Source organism: Garra rufa, chromosome 12, assembly GCF_049309525.1.
Source record: "Garra rufa chromosome 12, GarRuf1.0, whole genome shotgun sequence".
Classification (NCBI taxonomy): domain Eukaryota; kingdom Metazoa; phylum Chordata; class Actinopteri; order Cypriniformes; family Cyprinidae; genus Garra; species Garra rufa.
The window spans coordinates 25,012,855-25,031,239 of record NC_133372.1 but is presented as its reverse complement, the minus strand read 5'-3'; the positions used below and the strand labels follow the sequence as shown (position 1 = coordinate 25,031,239).

General features: G+C 35.0%; 1 protein-coding gene across 1 annotated transcript in view; it reads right to left on the bottom strand.

The window, feature by feature from the left end:
• The window catches only part of LOC141346779 (protein Shroom2-like), a 61,528-nt gene extending 43,143 nt beyond the window's left edge, over positions 1–18,385 (bottom strand). Inside the window, exons 1-2 of the mRNA XM_073851736.1 lie at positions 17,486–18,385; positions 1,669–1,817 (exon numbers count right to left, since the gene is read on the bottom strand). Of these exons, the coding sequence (XP_073707837.1) occupies positions 1,669–1,817; positions 17,486–17,704 (368 nt within the window). The 5' untranslated portion in view covers positions 17,705–18,385. The remainder of the gene's footprint in view (positions 1–1,668; positions 1,818–17,485) is intronic.

Genomic DNA, 18,385 nt, shown 5'->3' with positions numbered 1-18,385 from the left:
TATGGAGAGAAATCTTGAAATGTATTCCTCAAAAAACAATTTCCTTATGAATGAAGAAATAAAGACATGAACATCTTGGATGACAAGGGGGTGAGTACATTATCTGTAAATTTTTGTTTTGTTCTGTGATTTCTGTCACGAAATATACGTCATCTAACCCGACCAATCAGGTTGTGAATGTATCACTCTGCCTTTAGGTTTGGTATCTTTAGGTTCGCAGTTAAAAATGCCAGTGTGAACGCTAAGCAAACCTGGACCAAATGTATTATTTTCCTTTTTGGTCTGGACCAAATGAACCAAACAAACTGAACTACAAATGTGAACACACTCTAAGATTCTAGGTCAATTATCACATAATTTATTACAAATTTCAAAATAATAACATTAATCTATCATCTATATATCTATCTGTCTTTATAGATATAGATATATATTTATTTAAATTTAATTAATACTTCCAGGTTCCAGCATACAATTTCAGTATATGTGACCCTGGACCACAAAACCAGTCATAAGGTTAAATTTGACAAAACTGAGATTTATACATCATATGAAAGCTCAATAAATAAGCTTTCTATTGATGTATGGTTTGTTAGGATAGGACAATATTTGGCCAAGATACATCTATTTGAAATCAGAAATCTGAGGGTGCAAAAAAATCCGAAAAATGAGAAAATCACCTTTAAAGTTGTCCAAATTAGGTTCTTAACAATGCATATTACAAATCAAAAAGTACATTTTGATATGTTTACAGTAGGAATTTTATAAAAAAAATCTTCATGGAACGTGATCTTTACTTAATTTCCTAATGATTTTTGGCATAAAAGAAAAATCAAAAATTTTGACCCATGCAATTTATTTTTGGCTATTGCTACAAACATACCCCAGCGACTTAAGACTGGTTTTGTGGTCCAGGGTCACAAATAGCTGAAATGAAAAACAAAATTGAAACTGAGTTAGTTTTATTTTAGCTTTCTATTCCTCAACCTCACAGTGTTTTGCTTGCAAGTGGTAGAAAGTGATCTGGAAGAACTGGACCGTCAAGCATTCAACGGCTCCCTCAGCGTCAGATGAACAAGTGATGCAAACTACACCAATCCCCAACGGCTACACTCACTCACTACCCACCTGTGACGTACATTTATTCATCTGCGTTTCTACCTAACAGGGCTATTCAATATTGATGGGAACACAACTAATCCTACTCAAAATATTCAAAGCATCTTTTAACATATGAAACAAAAACAACAGTAAACAACCACAGATATCTTATCACTGAGTTGACGAAATGTCAAAGACCCTGTTTACACCAGGTATTAACATCTGCTTTTGACAATCTCATCACAAGTGGGCAGCATTGAATGCCAGTGTAAGCAGTCTAAAATGCTTTGCTTGATCCTTTCTTTTTGCTCAAAATGTCCCATCTGCAGTGAGATGCAAATTTGGAAGTATATTTGGAAGCAACAGTCTGTCGACTTTCTGTGCTTGCTCATCAACGTGCAATAACACACTGACGTAATGCATGATGACGTCATGAAATCAGGGACACTCTCCTCAATATCCAAAAGTGATGCATTTTAGGTGAAGGTAGCGTGATCAGATTCCACAAGTTTTAATCTCAGGTGTAATATGGGTCTAAAAATAATACTGAGGTTGAGAACAAATTACCTTTTCACCACCAGGCTAAGAGTCTTGTGGGAACCCTTGATTAGGCAGATGGCTTCTTGTCTGTAGCCGCTGAGAGAAAAGTTGTTGACATTGATAAGTTCATCTCCAGCCTGCAGTCTTGCGGTCGCGGCCTTGCTGCCCTCTTCCACCTGTGACACAGACACAATACACTCAATCTCAATCTCAACCAAATCTCTGTGTTTCATGGCCATACATCACCTACAGATGAATAGACCTGTACCAATAGCTCTTGCTTTGTTGAGAGATTGAAATTGAACAAACTATGACAATATTTGGATAAGCATTCATCTTTTGTAAATGACCTAGTCACTGTCAGGTAATGCACTGCGATTATGCTTTGTTCAGATAGGAAGCAAAATATATTTGATTCTTGTCGATATCCAGTATAGCAGTATTCTTCACAATATCAAGAGCATAGCTACTATTTTAATAGTTAGAATGGTCAAGGATCAGAAATCTCAATGTAAAACTGATTGTGCAGACCAAACCATAATTTGTAGAGACTTGAAACTTGGAGGGATGGTAGTACTCACACTGTCTACAACGTTACCAAGGCTCACCCCAATCAGCCTGACAGGAGCGCTACAGTCGTCAAAAGTACTAAATTGCTCATAACTCCTAACCTGTCAGTCATAGGCTCAAGTGTCTCTTGTCGTTGGAATCCTTGGCTCATCCTTGATTCAATCGTGAGCCTGGTGAAATTAGCAGGTATTTTGGATTTTTTGAAAAACCTACTTTTGTGAACTAGTCTTAGGTTTTTCGCCTGATCGAAACCAAAACAGCGCAGAAAGATTCTCTGGAGAGTGAATATCAATAATTATCAAAAAAAAGTTGAACTTCTGACTTTCGACGTTCGAAAAGGACAAAGCCACTTTTATTAAAATGCATATAACTCCTGAACGGAATGAGATATTTTCATCAAACTCAGAACACCTATGTGAGAGCTCAATCTGAGGACACAGGGGAAAATTGTGGAGCTTGGCCACTTGGCGCTACAAGAGGGAAAAACCATAAACATGTAAATTGCTGTGCATAGTTGTTGTCCAAAGTGCCACAAGTATCTATAAGGACATTTGCGCATCTCAAAAAACATGAAGTTTATATATTATTATATAAGGTTAACAAAGGCCGACTGGAATGAAACTCGGTGGGCCTGTTTGACTAATAGCCCTAAAGGTTTGAAAGGCCCCAAAGTCCCCAAAATTTGAAAGAAATTGGCCACTGGGGAACAATAATACATTTTTCACGAGCGTCAAAGATGTGTGGATGTGTGACATTCATATCATATGATAGAACTCTTAATTCTTGACAGCTTTGCCTCTAGAACCACTGCTGTCAATCCACTTTTGTGAACTAGTCCTAGGTATTTCGATCTGGAAAAAAAAAAAAAAACACTGTATTACAATTCTCTGGACTTTCTAGGTAAATAATTATCAAAAAATGTTGACATTTACCCTTTGAGAAGCTATAGTGGGATAATTTAAAAAAGGGGCCTGTCTAAATTTACCTAAAATCCTATAAAGCCTATAGAAAAACTCAAAACTTCACAAAACCTGGTGAGCACATACGATTTTAAACAAGCATGCATAGGTGATTCTAAACATGCATGCAAAGTTTTAAAAAGATCGGATCACAGCTGGTGCTATAACAGCCATAAACGTTAAAAACAACATAATATTTCTATGGTAAATTACATTTGCCAAAAATGCTTTTGTAAATAACTGATTTAGGTAGTTACAGACTTGCTAAATAATGTCTTTTTTTATATGTGCTGAAATGCCTTAAAACGCTTGAACCCCAGTAATCACTGCTTGCGGCTGTTTCCTTTTGTTTTGAAACAACACCAAGTCTTTCCTGAGAGGACATTTTAAACTAATTATTTTTATGTGGTTAGTTTTGAACTAAAACCCATGTAATAGGTAAATTGAAAGTTTTGAAATAACTATCAAATCAATCTTTGTGTTTTTCCCCCCAGACAGATGCAGTTGAATCCTTAACATTTTATTTGTAAATTTAACATTAATAAATGGTCTAAAGTGTTATGATTCCGATAACACTGCGGTAACACTGTGCATCCCTACTAAAAAACTATAATGCATCTACTTTGAGTAACCAATGAATGAAGCATCCTGTTTCAAGTAATATATGCAAAATACACAGTATATGAAGGAATATGCAAAACATAAAAATGCAACAATGCAAAAATACAACTATGTCACGGACAGACATGATCAGAACCAATTTTTGGTTCATTCTTTTTCTAAACAGAATGTGCGAAATTGACTGGAATATGGAATACTTTGGCAAAATTTTGCTGAATGTGTTTTTGTGCTGGCCTTTTGTGAACTTCCTGAAGCTTTCATATTACTCTAAAACATACTGGTTTATTTTTTGTAACCCAAATGCTGGGTTCAGCTTGTTAGGTGCAGAGTAGTTTTTCTGTTACTCAGCTGCTGGGTTATTTTTACTGTCAATACAAACGATGAACCCCTTCACTTCACTTTTTTTAAGAGTGATTGTTTACAATTTAATTCTTTCAAGACATCTGATTCATTCAAAAATGAATGGGTTATTGAATCATTCACTCAAATGATTTGTTCAAAATTGCTAATTCATTCAATAACGACACAGCTGTGTGTTGCAATGGCTCCCCTCCACTATTATCGTTGGCGTTCTAACTGCATTCTGCAGTCAATGCGTGGACTCTCAAGGTGTGTTTTGTTTGGTTTTTGCAACATGGGTGACATCACACACATCTTTAAAACAACATCGCACACCTCTCCTAGACATTACTTTGGTAAGAAGAGTACACATACTGGATATTGACTGTATGAAACAGATCTGATTTTATCATGTGCAAACGACAGCGTGGACATTCAGTCCTTCGGATTTGAAAAACAAGTGTGAGCAAAGTCTTCGAGCATTTCGTCAACAACTGCACACAGTCCGATGCCAAATACATTATTTGTTGTGTTCTACCATTAAATGACCAAATGAGAAAGGCATGTTCACCTTTCTAAATCAGCACAGGGGGCAAGTCATAAGCTTTCCACATCAACACTTTACCTCCAGAGCCGAGCTAGAAGCGAGTTAATCATAAATATTCTGTCATAAAGTGCAGATTTCAGGGAACACATAGCCAAATAGGGGGGTTTGGTCTAAACTAAAGTAAATTCCTGACTTGATATGTAATGCTGCTCTATCTTCCAGTAAGCCGGTTATCTGCTATTTGAGCCTTTACCCCAAAGTTGATCACGACTGTTCATTATTTACTTTGCAGGTATGTCTATTACTCATCAAACATGATCCTCTCTGGGGAGATAATATTCATTATAATATGCTGCTTTTAGTAAAGTAACATTTTTAGAAGGTCAACTTGGACAACAAACCTTGAGTGATTATTCTGGCTTGCTTTATCACCAGCTGGGGCAGGATTTAAGCACCAATCGGCCCTATAATAAACCATCTTACTGCGTATACGTGCTCGGTCAAGAATGCACAAATGTGGCTATTTTAGTTATTCCTTTGTTGTATGCGGTCTTCCCTGCATTTATTATTTTAACAGCACCAGGACTCTGTGACATCCGGACTCGAGAGCCCCCCTTCAGAGTTTATAAAAAAGGAAAACTTTAAGCATGCTGAAATAAGAAGCACTTAGAATAACCTCAAATGTTAATGTTAAACAGGCACGCCAGTGGGTGCCCCCCTCTGGCATTCCGCACCATACTGAGAGAATAAATGACTTAGGACAATGGAAATGTTCACTAGAAAGGTATCAGACCCACACAAGCATAGCAAACGCTGTCGGAGCATCGGGGATGAGGGTGGGGGTGTTGTTTAACGGGAATGTGAAGCAAAAGCAGAGGTGAGAGTGAAAAAAGACAGATATTTGTGTCTGTATCGTGCATATGCGTGACCTCAAAATGCATCCACAGAGTCTAAGCCAACATCAAATCCAAATGCTGTAGAGTTCATGACAAGACCATGACAATGAAAATACAGTCTTGGACTCAGATTTGAGCACAGTTCAAGTGCTACAACACTGACTAGCAAATTTGTGTCATTTACACTACCTGTGAAAAGTTTTTGGACAGTAATATATTTTTATGTTTTTTTAAAGTCGTCTCTTCTACTCACCAAGGCTGTATTTATTTGATCCAAAGTACAGCAAATCTATTTAAAACAACTGGTTTCTATTTGAATATATTTTAAAATGTAATTGATTTTTTAACATCGTAACTCCAGTCACACAATCCTTCAGAAATCATTCTAATATTCCGATTTGCTGCTCAAAAAACATTTATTATTATTATTATTATGTTGAAAACAGCTGAGTAGAATTTTTTCAGGTTTATTTGATGACTAGAAAGTTCAGAAGAACAGAGTTTATCTGAAACAGAAATCTTCTGTAACATTATGAATGTCTTAATCATCACTTTTTATCAATTTAAAGGATCCTTTCTAAATAAAAGTATTAATTTCTATCAAAAAATTATTTATATATTTATTATAATGTTACAAATGCTTTTTATTTCAGATAAATGCTGATCTTTGGATCTTTCTATTCATCAAAGAATCCAGAAAACATGTACTCAACTGTTTTAAATACTGATAATAATAATGATAATTAAAAAATGTTTCTTAAACAGCAAATCAGCATGTTAGAATGATTTCTGAAGGATCATGCAACAGTGAGGACTGAAGTAATGATGCTGAAAATGTAGCTTTGAAATCACAGGAATAAATTACATTTTAAAATATATTCAAATAAAAAACTTTGGATCAAATAAATGCAGGCTTGCTGAGCAGAAGAGACTTCTTTAAAAAACATTAAAAACTTACTGCCCAAAAACTTTAGAATTAGTAGTGTACATGATATGTCAAGGTTTGGCTAAGAATATCATGGTACTACCATGGTACAAGTCCAATAAATTGGGGTATACATCGATTTGATTCACTGGTTGTGCATTCAAAATTCATTTTAGTTCACAGAATTAGCAATTTAATTCAGTTACCAATTCGATTCAATTTACTTGTTTTCGATTCAATTCAAATGTCATTTTATTTTGGCGAATTTAGAACAATTTTATTCTGTTTTATTAATGATTCTATTCTGTAATTTTACAAAACATTTATAGGATCCTTAAAATACTTCCCCTTCTTTCTTAGATAATAATTTTAACTAAAGAGACATCAGCATGAAATCAATGCAACTCCATGGTCAACGTTGTTGGGGCGAATTTGAAGTTAGAGGAGAAAATGAGATGGAGTTTTTTGCCCTACCCTACCTTTTTGAACTGAAGTACAAATGCGTGATCTTTCCAGTGTTATTGAGTAACGCATTAAGTTGTAGATTTGCATCGCAGAGCTAGTGCAAGATGAGCATTTGTGGTTAAAAGTATATCAATTTGTATTTTTATTTTTTATTTTGAAAATGACCAATCGTTTAGCTAGACAAGACCCTTATTCCTTGGCTGGGCACTTTGAAGGTGCAATGAAACTGCAATTTGGACCTTCAACCCACTGATGCCCATTGAAATCCACTATATGGAGAAAAATCCTGGAATGTTTTCGTCAAAAAAAAATTCGGCTTTGTCTCAGATTTCTATGGTTTCTGCCTAGGTTTCTCTTCTACGGTTTCTATGGCTTCTGCCTCTTCGACTTTTTCCAACTTTGACTTCTTTGAATTTTTTTTCGGCTTCTGCCTCTTCGACATTTTCACCATTTCCTTCGACTTCTACTTGTTCTATGGCTTCTGCCTCTTTGACTTCTTTGAATTTTTTTTTTGCCTTCTGCCTCTTCGACTTTGTCTCAGATTTCTAATTCTTTGACTTTTTCTGTGGTTTCTGCCTAGGTTTCTCTTCTATGGTTTCTATGGCTTCTACCTCTTCGACTTTTTCCAACTTTGACTTCTTTGAATTTTTATTTTCGGCTTCTTCTTCGACTTTGTCTCAGATTTCTACTTCTTTGACTTTTTCTATGGTTTCTGCCTAGGTTTCTCTTCGATGGTTTCTATGGCTTCTGCCTCTTCGACTTTTTCCAACTTTGACTTCTTTGAAAAAAAATTTCGGCTTCTTCTTCGACTTTGTCTCAGATTTCTACTTCTTTAACTTTTTCTATCATTTTTGACTTAAGAAAGAAATAAATGAACGTTTGGATGACATGGGGGTGAGTAAATTATCAGGAAAGTTTTAGTCTGGAAGTGAACTAACCCTTTAAATTTATTGACGATGTGGAATAATTTTTTCCCTACATTTTCCTACAAAAAAATTATCATCCAACCAACCAAGTGCATCATAATCATAGTATCAATTAGGAGTACTATTTAAATACCATGGTAATGGCACCATGGCTCACTGTGTAATGGCACACTACATCTTCAACAACCAGGTGCTATTTCCAAGGAATTTTTCAAATGGTTGAAGTAAGTTCGATGACCTTGCAGTCTCAGCGTGGGGTCTGGAGCATGGGGTGGTGTGAGGGAAGGATGTGGCACAGAAGAATGTGGGAGTTCTGCTGAGTGGTGTCCTGTGCTCTACGCTGACAGAGCATTAAGCTTTACAGCTAGTTTACAGCCTATCCTGCTGCGCTCAACACGCACACACACAATAGTCAATTCTCACACACAATACTCAAAGTACAAATGTTCTTCCAAGAGACATCACTTCTCCACAATGGTGCCATTGTCAAATCTTGACAATGAGAGTACATATAATATACACCAGGAGCTATAACAGGACTCTGCCTGCACAGAACAATAATATGACTAGGGTTCTTTTTTTTTTTTTGTTTCAACTGAACTTGATCGTACAGTAAAGAATCTGAGTCGACTCCAGCAACAACACAAGTGTTGAATGGTACAGATTAAGCTTTTCTGAATGAACATTGTATCCCAGCACAAACAAAAGAGCATGAGCTCCTTGTGGCTTAGCATCAGGAATGCATCTAAATTCCTGCCCCTCCAGGCAACAAAATAAAGACTAAAGACAGGATTTCAACCCAAAAGAAAAATCTGCAATCACATTTCATACATCGAGAGGCCTACATCCAGACTCCTAAAGAGTGTTACTGAGCATATTTCTGGGAAATGGACAACCCTTGTATATTTAAAATATCAAGAGATCCATGTATGAGCCATTCTAAGGAATTGGTGCAAAACACTGTCCCAAAACACATTTAAAATGTATTTAAGATCAAATCTTACATGTTTACTTATTCAAAGCACTAAATTATCATTGTAGTCTTTAACAAATCTCAAAATGAATATCAATCTTTTGTACCGCACATTATATTGTTGCGATGTCTGATTAAACAGAACATAGTGTGATTTTTTTTAATTCTCTGAAGAACTACACTACCCATAATTCCTGTTGAGAGATCCACCAATCAGAGAAGTTGCTATTACTGTGTAAACAGGAAATCAAAGCAAAATAACTCAGCAGTGACTTCAATACATTAAATGTTAAAGGGTTAGTTCACCCAAAAATTAATATTCTGTCATTAATTACTCACCGTCATGTCATTCAAAACCTATAAAATCTTAGTTCATCTTCGGAACACAAATTAAGGTACTTTTGATGAAACCTGAGAGCTTAATTGAGTAAGTAATGACAGAATTTTCATTTTTGGGTGAACATTTTTGGGTGTCTTTAATAATCGCAATCCAGCCTCCCTACAACCTCAAACTATTTGTATATCCACATATGTTTGAATAAAGTGCAATAAACTATATTCTACTGTTGTAAATTGAAATATTTGGAATCAAATGCTCGGTTCAGGGCTTTAAGAATTTTTAAATGCGTACAAAAAAAATGTCAAAATACTTCCAAATTTAAAGCTGCTTATAAAATGTGGCAATAACTGTTGTACAATGTTCTCTTCAGACCACAAATGGTTGTTGTCTCCATATCTAAGGACAGCTCACACAAAGCGGTGTTTCTTTAAACAAACACCATTATTTTCACAGCAGCCTTTGGCGGTTTGGTGCAGTCTAAACAATAGATGCGTGTGCATGTGTGTATTTGCATTGAGCAAGCGCTCAGAAAGGATAAGAGCAAAGGTCTTGAAATACTTCAAAACATGCAGAGTGAGGTTAAACACTCTTTCCTGATACGTCTTACTCTGAACATGAACAGACACGTACTATACAGTTAAAAGTCGAGCTCTTCTGACACAAATACTAATGAAAGCTAGTCTAAATTTTACTGGTTGCCACCACTCCTCAAGTGAAGTAATTATCGTCAAAAAGACTGTCATTAAAAGACTTCTCCTTTGATGGCTTTCAGCATGTGGGCGAAGGGTTGTCGGCACCAAATTTGCTCTGAACGGGTCGAGGCATGACAGTCGACTGATGAATCCTGTTGTCGACAAATGGTTTACCAGCGCTCGTTAAATGGCTGCCCTTTTAGGGTCTCTGTGTGTTGAAAGAATGCATAAAATGAAAAACAAACAGACGGCGTGTGAAAGGCTACACTCTTTGCATGCGGTGTAAAACAGGATTATTAGAGTTTATTGAAACAGAGGGTTTAAAATAAATGCGATGAAGTCCTTTGGCAAATAAACGGCATGACAGGAATGAGGGGAATTTTAATTTGTTCCATTTTTCTGTATAAATACTCGGTTTAAATAATGCTGCTTCCGGCAGCCCTCTTTCACCTAACGTATGGATGAATAAGGTAAAAGCTAATGGCTCAGAAATGGCTCAAAAGTTTACATACACCTTGCAGAATCTGCAAAATGTTAATTAGTTGACCAAAATAAAAGTGATCATACAAAATGCATGTTATTTTTTAATTTAGTACTGACCTGAATAAGATATTTTACATGACCCCATATGTTTACATACACTTGATTCTTAATTCTGTTGTTACCTGAATGATCAACAGATGTGTTTTTCTTTTTTTGTTTATTGATAGTTGTTCATGAGTCCCTTGTTTGTTCACAGTTAAACTGATGCTGTTCTTCAGAAAAATCCATCAGGTCCCACAAATTCCTCGGGTTTTCAGCATTTTTGTGTATTTGAACCCTTTTCAACGACTGTTTGGTTTTGGTTTTTGGTTTTTCTTTTCACCTTGAGGACTACTGAGGGGACTCATTTCTAACTATTATAGAAGGTTCAAATGCTCACTGATGCTTCAGAAGGAAAAATGATGCATTAAGAGCCGGGGGTGTAAACTTTTGAACCGAATGAAGATGAGTACTTTTTTCTCATTTTGTCTAAATATCTTATTTTTTTTCATTTAGCACTGCCATTCAGAAGCTACAGAAGATACTTACATGTTTCCCGGGACACAAAATAAGTAAAATTTACCCTGATCTTCAAATTCAGAAAGTTTTTACACCCCCGGCTCTTAACTCCTTCTGAAGCGTCAGCATTTGAACCTTCTGTAATAAAAAAATTTACATTTTATAATATATTAAAACAGAAAACAGTTCTTTAAAACTGTATTAATATTTCAAAATACCACTGTTACCACAGTCTTTTTGATAAAATAAATGCAGCCTTAAGCACTAGAGACTTCTTTAAAAACGAGCACCAGACCACATTTCTTCCAGGTAAGGATAAGTGAAAATACCTATTCCAAAAAGTTACTGAAATTCACGCAAGCATACAGATAGTCTTTCACCAAACATGTTACAATGACCTTGCTTTGTGTCAATTATTTTAAGGATTTAGTAAGACCACAGAAGGTTTTCATCCTTCACTTACAAGACGTCAAAGGCAAAGTGAACTTGCCCAGGTTCCTTAAATCCAATCTAAATTTATCCCAGATGCTGTATCATGCAAGTCCAACTGGCTTCGGGCTGTCAAAGATATTTCAGTACATTTGGATAATCAAGCAAAGCTTCAACATTCCTGTGCTGTTCCTGGCACTGCCAGTTTGCCTCAGGAATCTTAGAGAAATGTAGCGAGACAATCCACTGAAAAACAGAGCGAGCAAAGAAAATCGATAAATAAATTTCTAATTAACCTGCAAACCACCTTCAATTCAACCTCTTACTTCTGTAGCTGAGGTAAAGTTTGCCCTAAATTGTATTCACTCGTTTACATCTATCTTCTTCCCTTTTGTGGATTAATATAAATCTCAGGAAACAGTCAGCTTACAAAACAGGCCTTTCTGAACACTTGTCATGAAATAATGTTCTCATCAACAAACACAATATGTCAGTCACTTGATGTTTGCCTAGAGGTTTGGATGAAATCCAGAACATGATAACAAAATGTCTACTTTCACAAAGACCAGTACAATATAAGAAATAACTGTTGAACAGATTTCACAAATCTTAGAAAAGACCTCAATTCACATTCTGTTCATTTCTCGCATTCTATTTAGGACAGCTAAATAGTATGTTCGAAATGAACACTGAAAACAACAAGCCAACAGATTTTTTTTGTAAACTTTGAACTTTTGAGCTAATATAGCCCACAACCTCTTACAATGTAAAAGAGAAGATTCAATTGTTCAGTTCTGAGGAAATCAAGCTGAAGCAGTTTTTAAATATGTGAACTTAATGCTAACACAAACAGTAAGTTCCTGTGATAACAAGAGCGTAATGTCCCAGTACAGGTGCTATCTTACTATATACACAAAAGTATGTACTTTTTCAACAAGAGTGGGAGTATATTTCTGCCACATAGGACAAGTATGTGAATTAAGATGCAGACCATGTTTACAACTGGTCTTTGATTGTGTATTTTTAATAAATTATCTGCTATTTATGGAAAACTGTATACAGCTGATATCAAAAGTTTACATACACCTTGCAGAATCTGCAAAATGTTAATTATTTAACCAAAATAAGAGGGACCATACAAAATGCATTTTATTTTATTGTTTAGTACTGGCCTACTATTTCACATAAATGACGTTCACATATAGTCCACAAGAGAAAATAATAGTTGAATTAATAAAAATTACCCCTTTCAAAAGTTTACATACACTTGATTCTTAAAACTGTGTTGTTACCTGAATCATCCACAGCTGTTTTTTTGTTTAGTGATAGTTGTTCATGAGTCCATTTTTGGTTTTTCAGCATCTTTTGTCTGTTTGAACCTTTTCCAACAGTGACTTTATGATTCTAGACTGAGGACAACTGTGGGACTCTGCAACTGTTACAGGATGTTCAAATGCTCCAGAAGGAAATATGTTGCATTAAGAGCTGGGGGGTGAAAACTTTAGGAATTTGAAGAACAGGGTAAATTCAACTGATTTTGTCTTCTGGGAAACATGTAAGTTTCTTCTGTAGCTTCTGAAGGGCAGTACTTAATGAAAAAAACAAAAAACAAAACAATATTTAGGCAAAATAAGAAAAATGTACACATCTTCATTCTGTTCAAAAGTTTTCACTCCCCGGCTCTTAATGCATCGTGTTTCCTTCTGGAGCATCAGTGAGCGTTTTTAACCTTCTGTAATAGTTGCATATTAGTCCCTCAGTTGTCCTTAGTTTGAAAATATGGATCTCAAAAGCATACAGCCATTGTTAGAAAGGTTCAAATACACAAAAAATGCTAAAAAACCAAAGAACTTGTGGGACCTAAAAGATTTTTCTGAAGAACAGCAGGCAGTTCAGGACAAACTAGGGACTAATGAACAATTATCAATAAACAAAAATGTGGATTATTCAGTTAACACCACAGTATTAAGAATCAAGCATATGTAAACTTTTGAATGAAGTCATTTTTACAAATTCAACTATTATTTGATCTATATCTAAACGTCTTTTATGTGAAATATCTTATTCAGGTCAGTACTAAATAAAAAAATAACATGCATTTTGTATGACCCCTCTTATTTTAGTAAAAGAGATTCACACCCAACTGGCACACACTTGGAACACATTTTTGGTCATACTTGATAAAGGTCATTCAATTGTTTTGTCTATGGCACTTGTACCAGAACAGCAGGTTGAGACAAAAACACCAGTGTGCCTAGAATAACAATGGAAGCAACTAATGATGCAATATGAGGAGAGTAAACTTCACACAAGCTGTGGAAACATTTTACCTAGAGAATAAATGAACACAGGTAGAGTTTTGCCAAGAATGTCCGTTCTGATTTCAGTCCTTAACATCGACATCTGGTCTTCTTCATCAGCAGAATAATGGATTATTATGAAAGGAAGTGTACTACACCTCTGATAAAAAAAGGCTTGAGCTGCTAATGAACCCTTCTTACAAAGCAGCTACTTGAACAAACATAGTTCCTGAGAAAGTTATGCCAGCTTTATACCCATGAGGAAGGAACATACACTAAGCTCTGGTAGCTGCAGGGATATTGGGTGCTATACTGAATTTTCCCATGAGAACTAAACAATCAATTAATAAATCAATCTATCTATCTATCTAACTATCGATCAAGTTCAAGTAGCAGGAGGTGAAGTTATACATTTGTAAAAACATAAATGAATAATGAACAAGAGAGATAACTGACAAACTGCCCTCATAAAATTCAGCAAACTCAAAAACACGACAAAAAAAAAAAAAAAACATGGAAAGTTAATTTAACACACTTTGGCTATAGTCAGTCATGAGGTAAAGAAACCTTGATGAAAACAAAGACACAATTAAGCCTAAATCTCGAAAAACAGGTGCAAAGGTTATTTTATAGCAGGATTTGCCATCATATGATCCAGTCGGAACAACAGGTGACTTTAAGAGCATCGACGAGGGGGGTAAAAAGTACATTATTAACTGCTCTTACCAATTCCTGAAGTGTGACGGGTTTTGCAAGACTCACAGAAACGGTTCTTGGTGAGTAAAAGTCCATAGAAGTGAAAAAGCACACTCATTCTTTAAACCGTCCTCTGAGAAACTGTTCTACCAAATCCAAGGCTTCCATGAAGTGACCTAACTTTATATTTTAGCTCCTTAAAGATGTCAGCAATGGCAGGAATTTACATCTGAAAGTCACATGCACCTCAAAACTACAGTGCATGTAGGGGTGGCCACCAGTTTTAGAGACAGTCACGTTTTGCCTTATTTAAGATTCTCTATAACTAAATTTTGAACTAAAATTTCTCAAAGAGAAAGACAGCTAATGAAGAACATTAGGCATCCTATGCTGAAAGTAAGAGCGATGAGGATTCTTTCCAAATTTATCTGCAAGGTCCTTCAAAGTTGATAAGTAACCAGAAAAGCACACACAAAGTTTCGGTCACTGTTCAAATTGAGTTGCTGAAAAACTGCACTGCAAGAGACCAAAGTGCCATTCAACAGCCATAACCTTAAACCTATGAAAAATTAAAACTACAAAATACTCATATTAATACATGTTGATGGCTACATTCTTAAATTTGTCAATTGTGGTTTCAGGAAATTAATGCAGAAATCTGTAAAAAAAAAAAAAAAAAAAATACACTACCAGTCAAAAGTTTTTGAACAGTGCTGTTTTTTTTAAAGAATTCTCTTTTGCTCACCAAGCCTGCATTTATTTGATCCGAAATACAGCAAAAGTAGTAATATTGTGAAATATTTTTACTATTTAAAATAACTGCTTTCTAGTTGAATACGTTTGAAAATTTAATTTATTATCCAGTCTTCATTGTCACACGATCCTTCATTCTAATACTCTAATTTGCTTTTCAAGAAACATTTATTAATATTATTATCAACATTTAAAACAGTGGAGGGCATTCTTTCAGAATTCTTGAATAGAAAGATCAAAAGATCAGCATTTATCTGAAATAAAAAGCTTTTGTAACATTATACACTATACCATTCAATAGCTTGGAGTCAGTATCAGTCAGAAATTAGTACTTTTATTTAGCAAGGATGTTTTAAATTTATCAAAAGTGATGATAAAGAAATTTATAATATTACAAAAGATTTCTATTTTAGATGGATGTTGTTCCTACTGAACTTTCTAACTATCAAAAAAAAATCTACTCAGCTGTTTTCAATATAATAATAATAATAATAATAATAATAAATGTTTTTTTTTTAGCAACAAATCCTAATATTAAAATGGTTTTTGAAGGATCATGTGACACCAAAAACTGGAAATACAATTTAAAATATATTTAAATGAAAACAAAATATTTCAAAATGTTACAGTTTTTGCTGTACTTTGGATCAAATAAAAAAAAAATCTGACAGGTAGACAATCTATATGCAATCTATTTGTGGTCAGTAACGTTTTTATTTTTGAAAGAAATTAATAATTTTATTTAGCAATTAGATTAATCAAAAGTGACAATAAAGACTTTAACATTGTTACACATATTTCCATTTCAAAGAAATGCTTGTCTTTTGAACTTTCTATGCATCAATGACTCCTAAAAAATAAGGAAAATATTAAGCAGCACAACTGTTTTCAAACCTAATATTAATAAGAAATGTTTCTCAAGCATCAAATCAGCATATAAAAATTGTACTGGACTCTAAATATTTGAACAGTAGTATATACACAACTGTAAGGGTAAAGGGTCTATAAAATTAAAATAGACTTTAATTATAGATCGTAACTATAGAATTATTCAATTCAGGTGGTAAACGTGTATTTTGTAAATATATATTTGCAACAAAACATTTTATGTAAATCAAATTAAAGTAATTTATAATTTCTGGTATTTATAATTATAATATGCAGTTTTGTGCATGTAGTCATAAGCATAACACATAGCTTACATTCTTATGTCAGTGTACAAGGTGGAAAAGGCTGGGGAAAGTAGTCATTCTGTCCTGTTCTGCCCTTAAAATATTAAAACTATATTAGTCACACTCACACATACTTTCTATGACTTTTTAAAGGTGATGATGATAGGTGATACTGGATCAGCTGTAATATTTGGACTAAAAAGTCTAGATTAGAACACATTGAGAGACATTAGTTTGAAATATTAGCAAATCAGATGATCTAACTCTATTAGCATAGGTTGAGCCATAGTATAAAGTTATGCTTAAAAAACAAACAACTGTACTCTCTTTACTATAAACAGCTTTTTCTAAAGGTCGTTCTGTGAAGTATGTCTCATGACATAAGCTATAGTGCTGTCAACAAACAAAAAAACAGCTGATGACCAGAGTAAGATAACCTAAATTTTCTTGTGCACTGTGAGATAAGATCAAGAAAAAACTACTTTTTCTGTACTAAGTATTTTAAATTAAGAGCGAAAATTCAGGCAATGACTAGTGCTTATCTGACTTGCTGTCTGTTCCAGCTTCTATTACAGTTCCAGGTCAAGAAAGACATTACTCTGCTTGCATTGCACATTTTTGAGACCTGTACTTTCTCCACAAACAGCTTTATTTGAACGCTGCTTCCTTGTAGGAACAGAATGATTCCAGTAAAGTAAAACTTTCAGAAGAAAAACATTCTTGCGTTGGCCGGGAATCGAACCCGGGTCAACTGCTTGGAAGGCAGCTATGCTAACCACTATACCACCAACGCTTACAAAAACTACAGAATCATGCTGCTCACACATAGTAGACGAGATCCTACATCTCCAATACTTCAAAACAAATATGGAAAAGTCTATTAAAACAGTAGGAGAGGAACACGAGTAAAGCAATTTAAGTTTTAGTACTAACAACAACTCTAAGTAAATAAATAACCAACCAATGTTTTGTTATCGTTAATGCACTTTCATTAAACTAAAGATTATTTACACAAAACGTTTACTAAATATCATTGTTTATATTTTTTATTTAATAAATAAGACATTTCAAATTGTATTTATTTCGATAACAATCTGATGTTTTTTCGGAGGTCTCTCTCTAACAATACTGCCCAGGTTAGATAAACAGTCCTAAGGTCACCCTGTCCAAAATGTAACGTTAGTCGACATGATAACTTACCTTGGTTATAAGAAGAGGTTCTCTGTGCTCCAGTCCACCTCTCAGGGTAAAACCCCAAGGTGCTCCCCCAGCAAGAGTCACATCCACTACTTTCCATCCCTCACCATTAACGTTACCATGATGTTCATCCAAATTCCCAGATCTGTCCGAACCGTAAAAGATCCTGTGATCTCCTACAGGAAAGCCAGAGTCCATAGGATATTGGTTGATCGTGTCCATTTCATACACAACCAGTCTCCCAAACAACAGAATGGCAGTCTTTGTATTTAAAAATTATTCCAAAAGTCAAAATCCTACATAGTCTTTGACATTAAATGCAGTTGTTGATGCTACTTCTCATTAACATCTCTTGGATACTTTGTTGCCTTGTTTCGTCCTCGGGAAGAGGCGCTATCCATCATATAAGACCACTTGTTTAATAATAAAGTGGAGTGTTTATAAATTTACAAACGTATATATTTTTGTTTAAATTCTTGAAACAAACCGCGATGAACCAAAACGTCTAACGTTAGTCTTGTCTGTTTATAGTTTATCTAAGCCCTTTCATTATGTTAGCATTAGCCAAAGGATTCAGTTTAAGTTTCTCTCGCCATTAACTAATGCCTCAAATATTAATAACAGCGCTTACTCACTCACTGACTGACTGTCGATAACGCAACCGACCGGATTCAAATCGTAAATCCGAATTACAGATTAGTCATAAAGGTTTCGCTGTGTTCATACTGAAGGTTAAATTCGTCCAAGTCTTGTGGTAAGTGTGTGTGCCGGTAGAGCTAGTCAGCTAACCGCGAATCTTACTCAATCAACAAGTGGATCAACAACACCGCACTTTACATCTCCTCCCTCAGCCACATTTGAAGTTTTTTTAACTGTCGTACGAACCGAAACAAATACATCCCC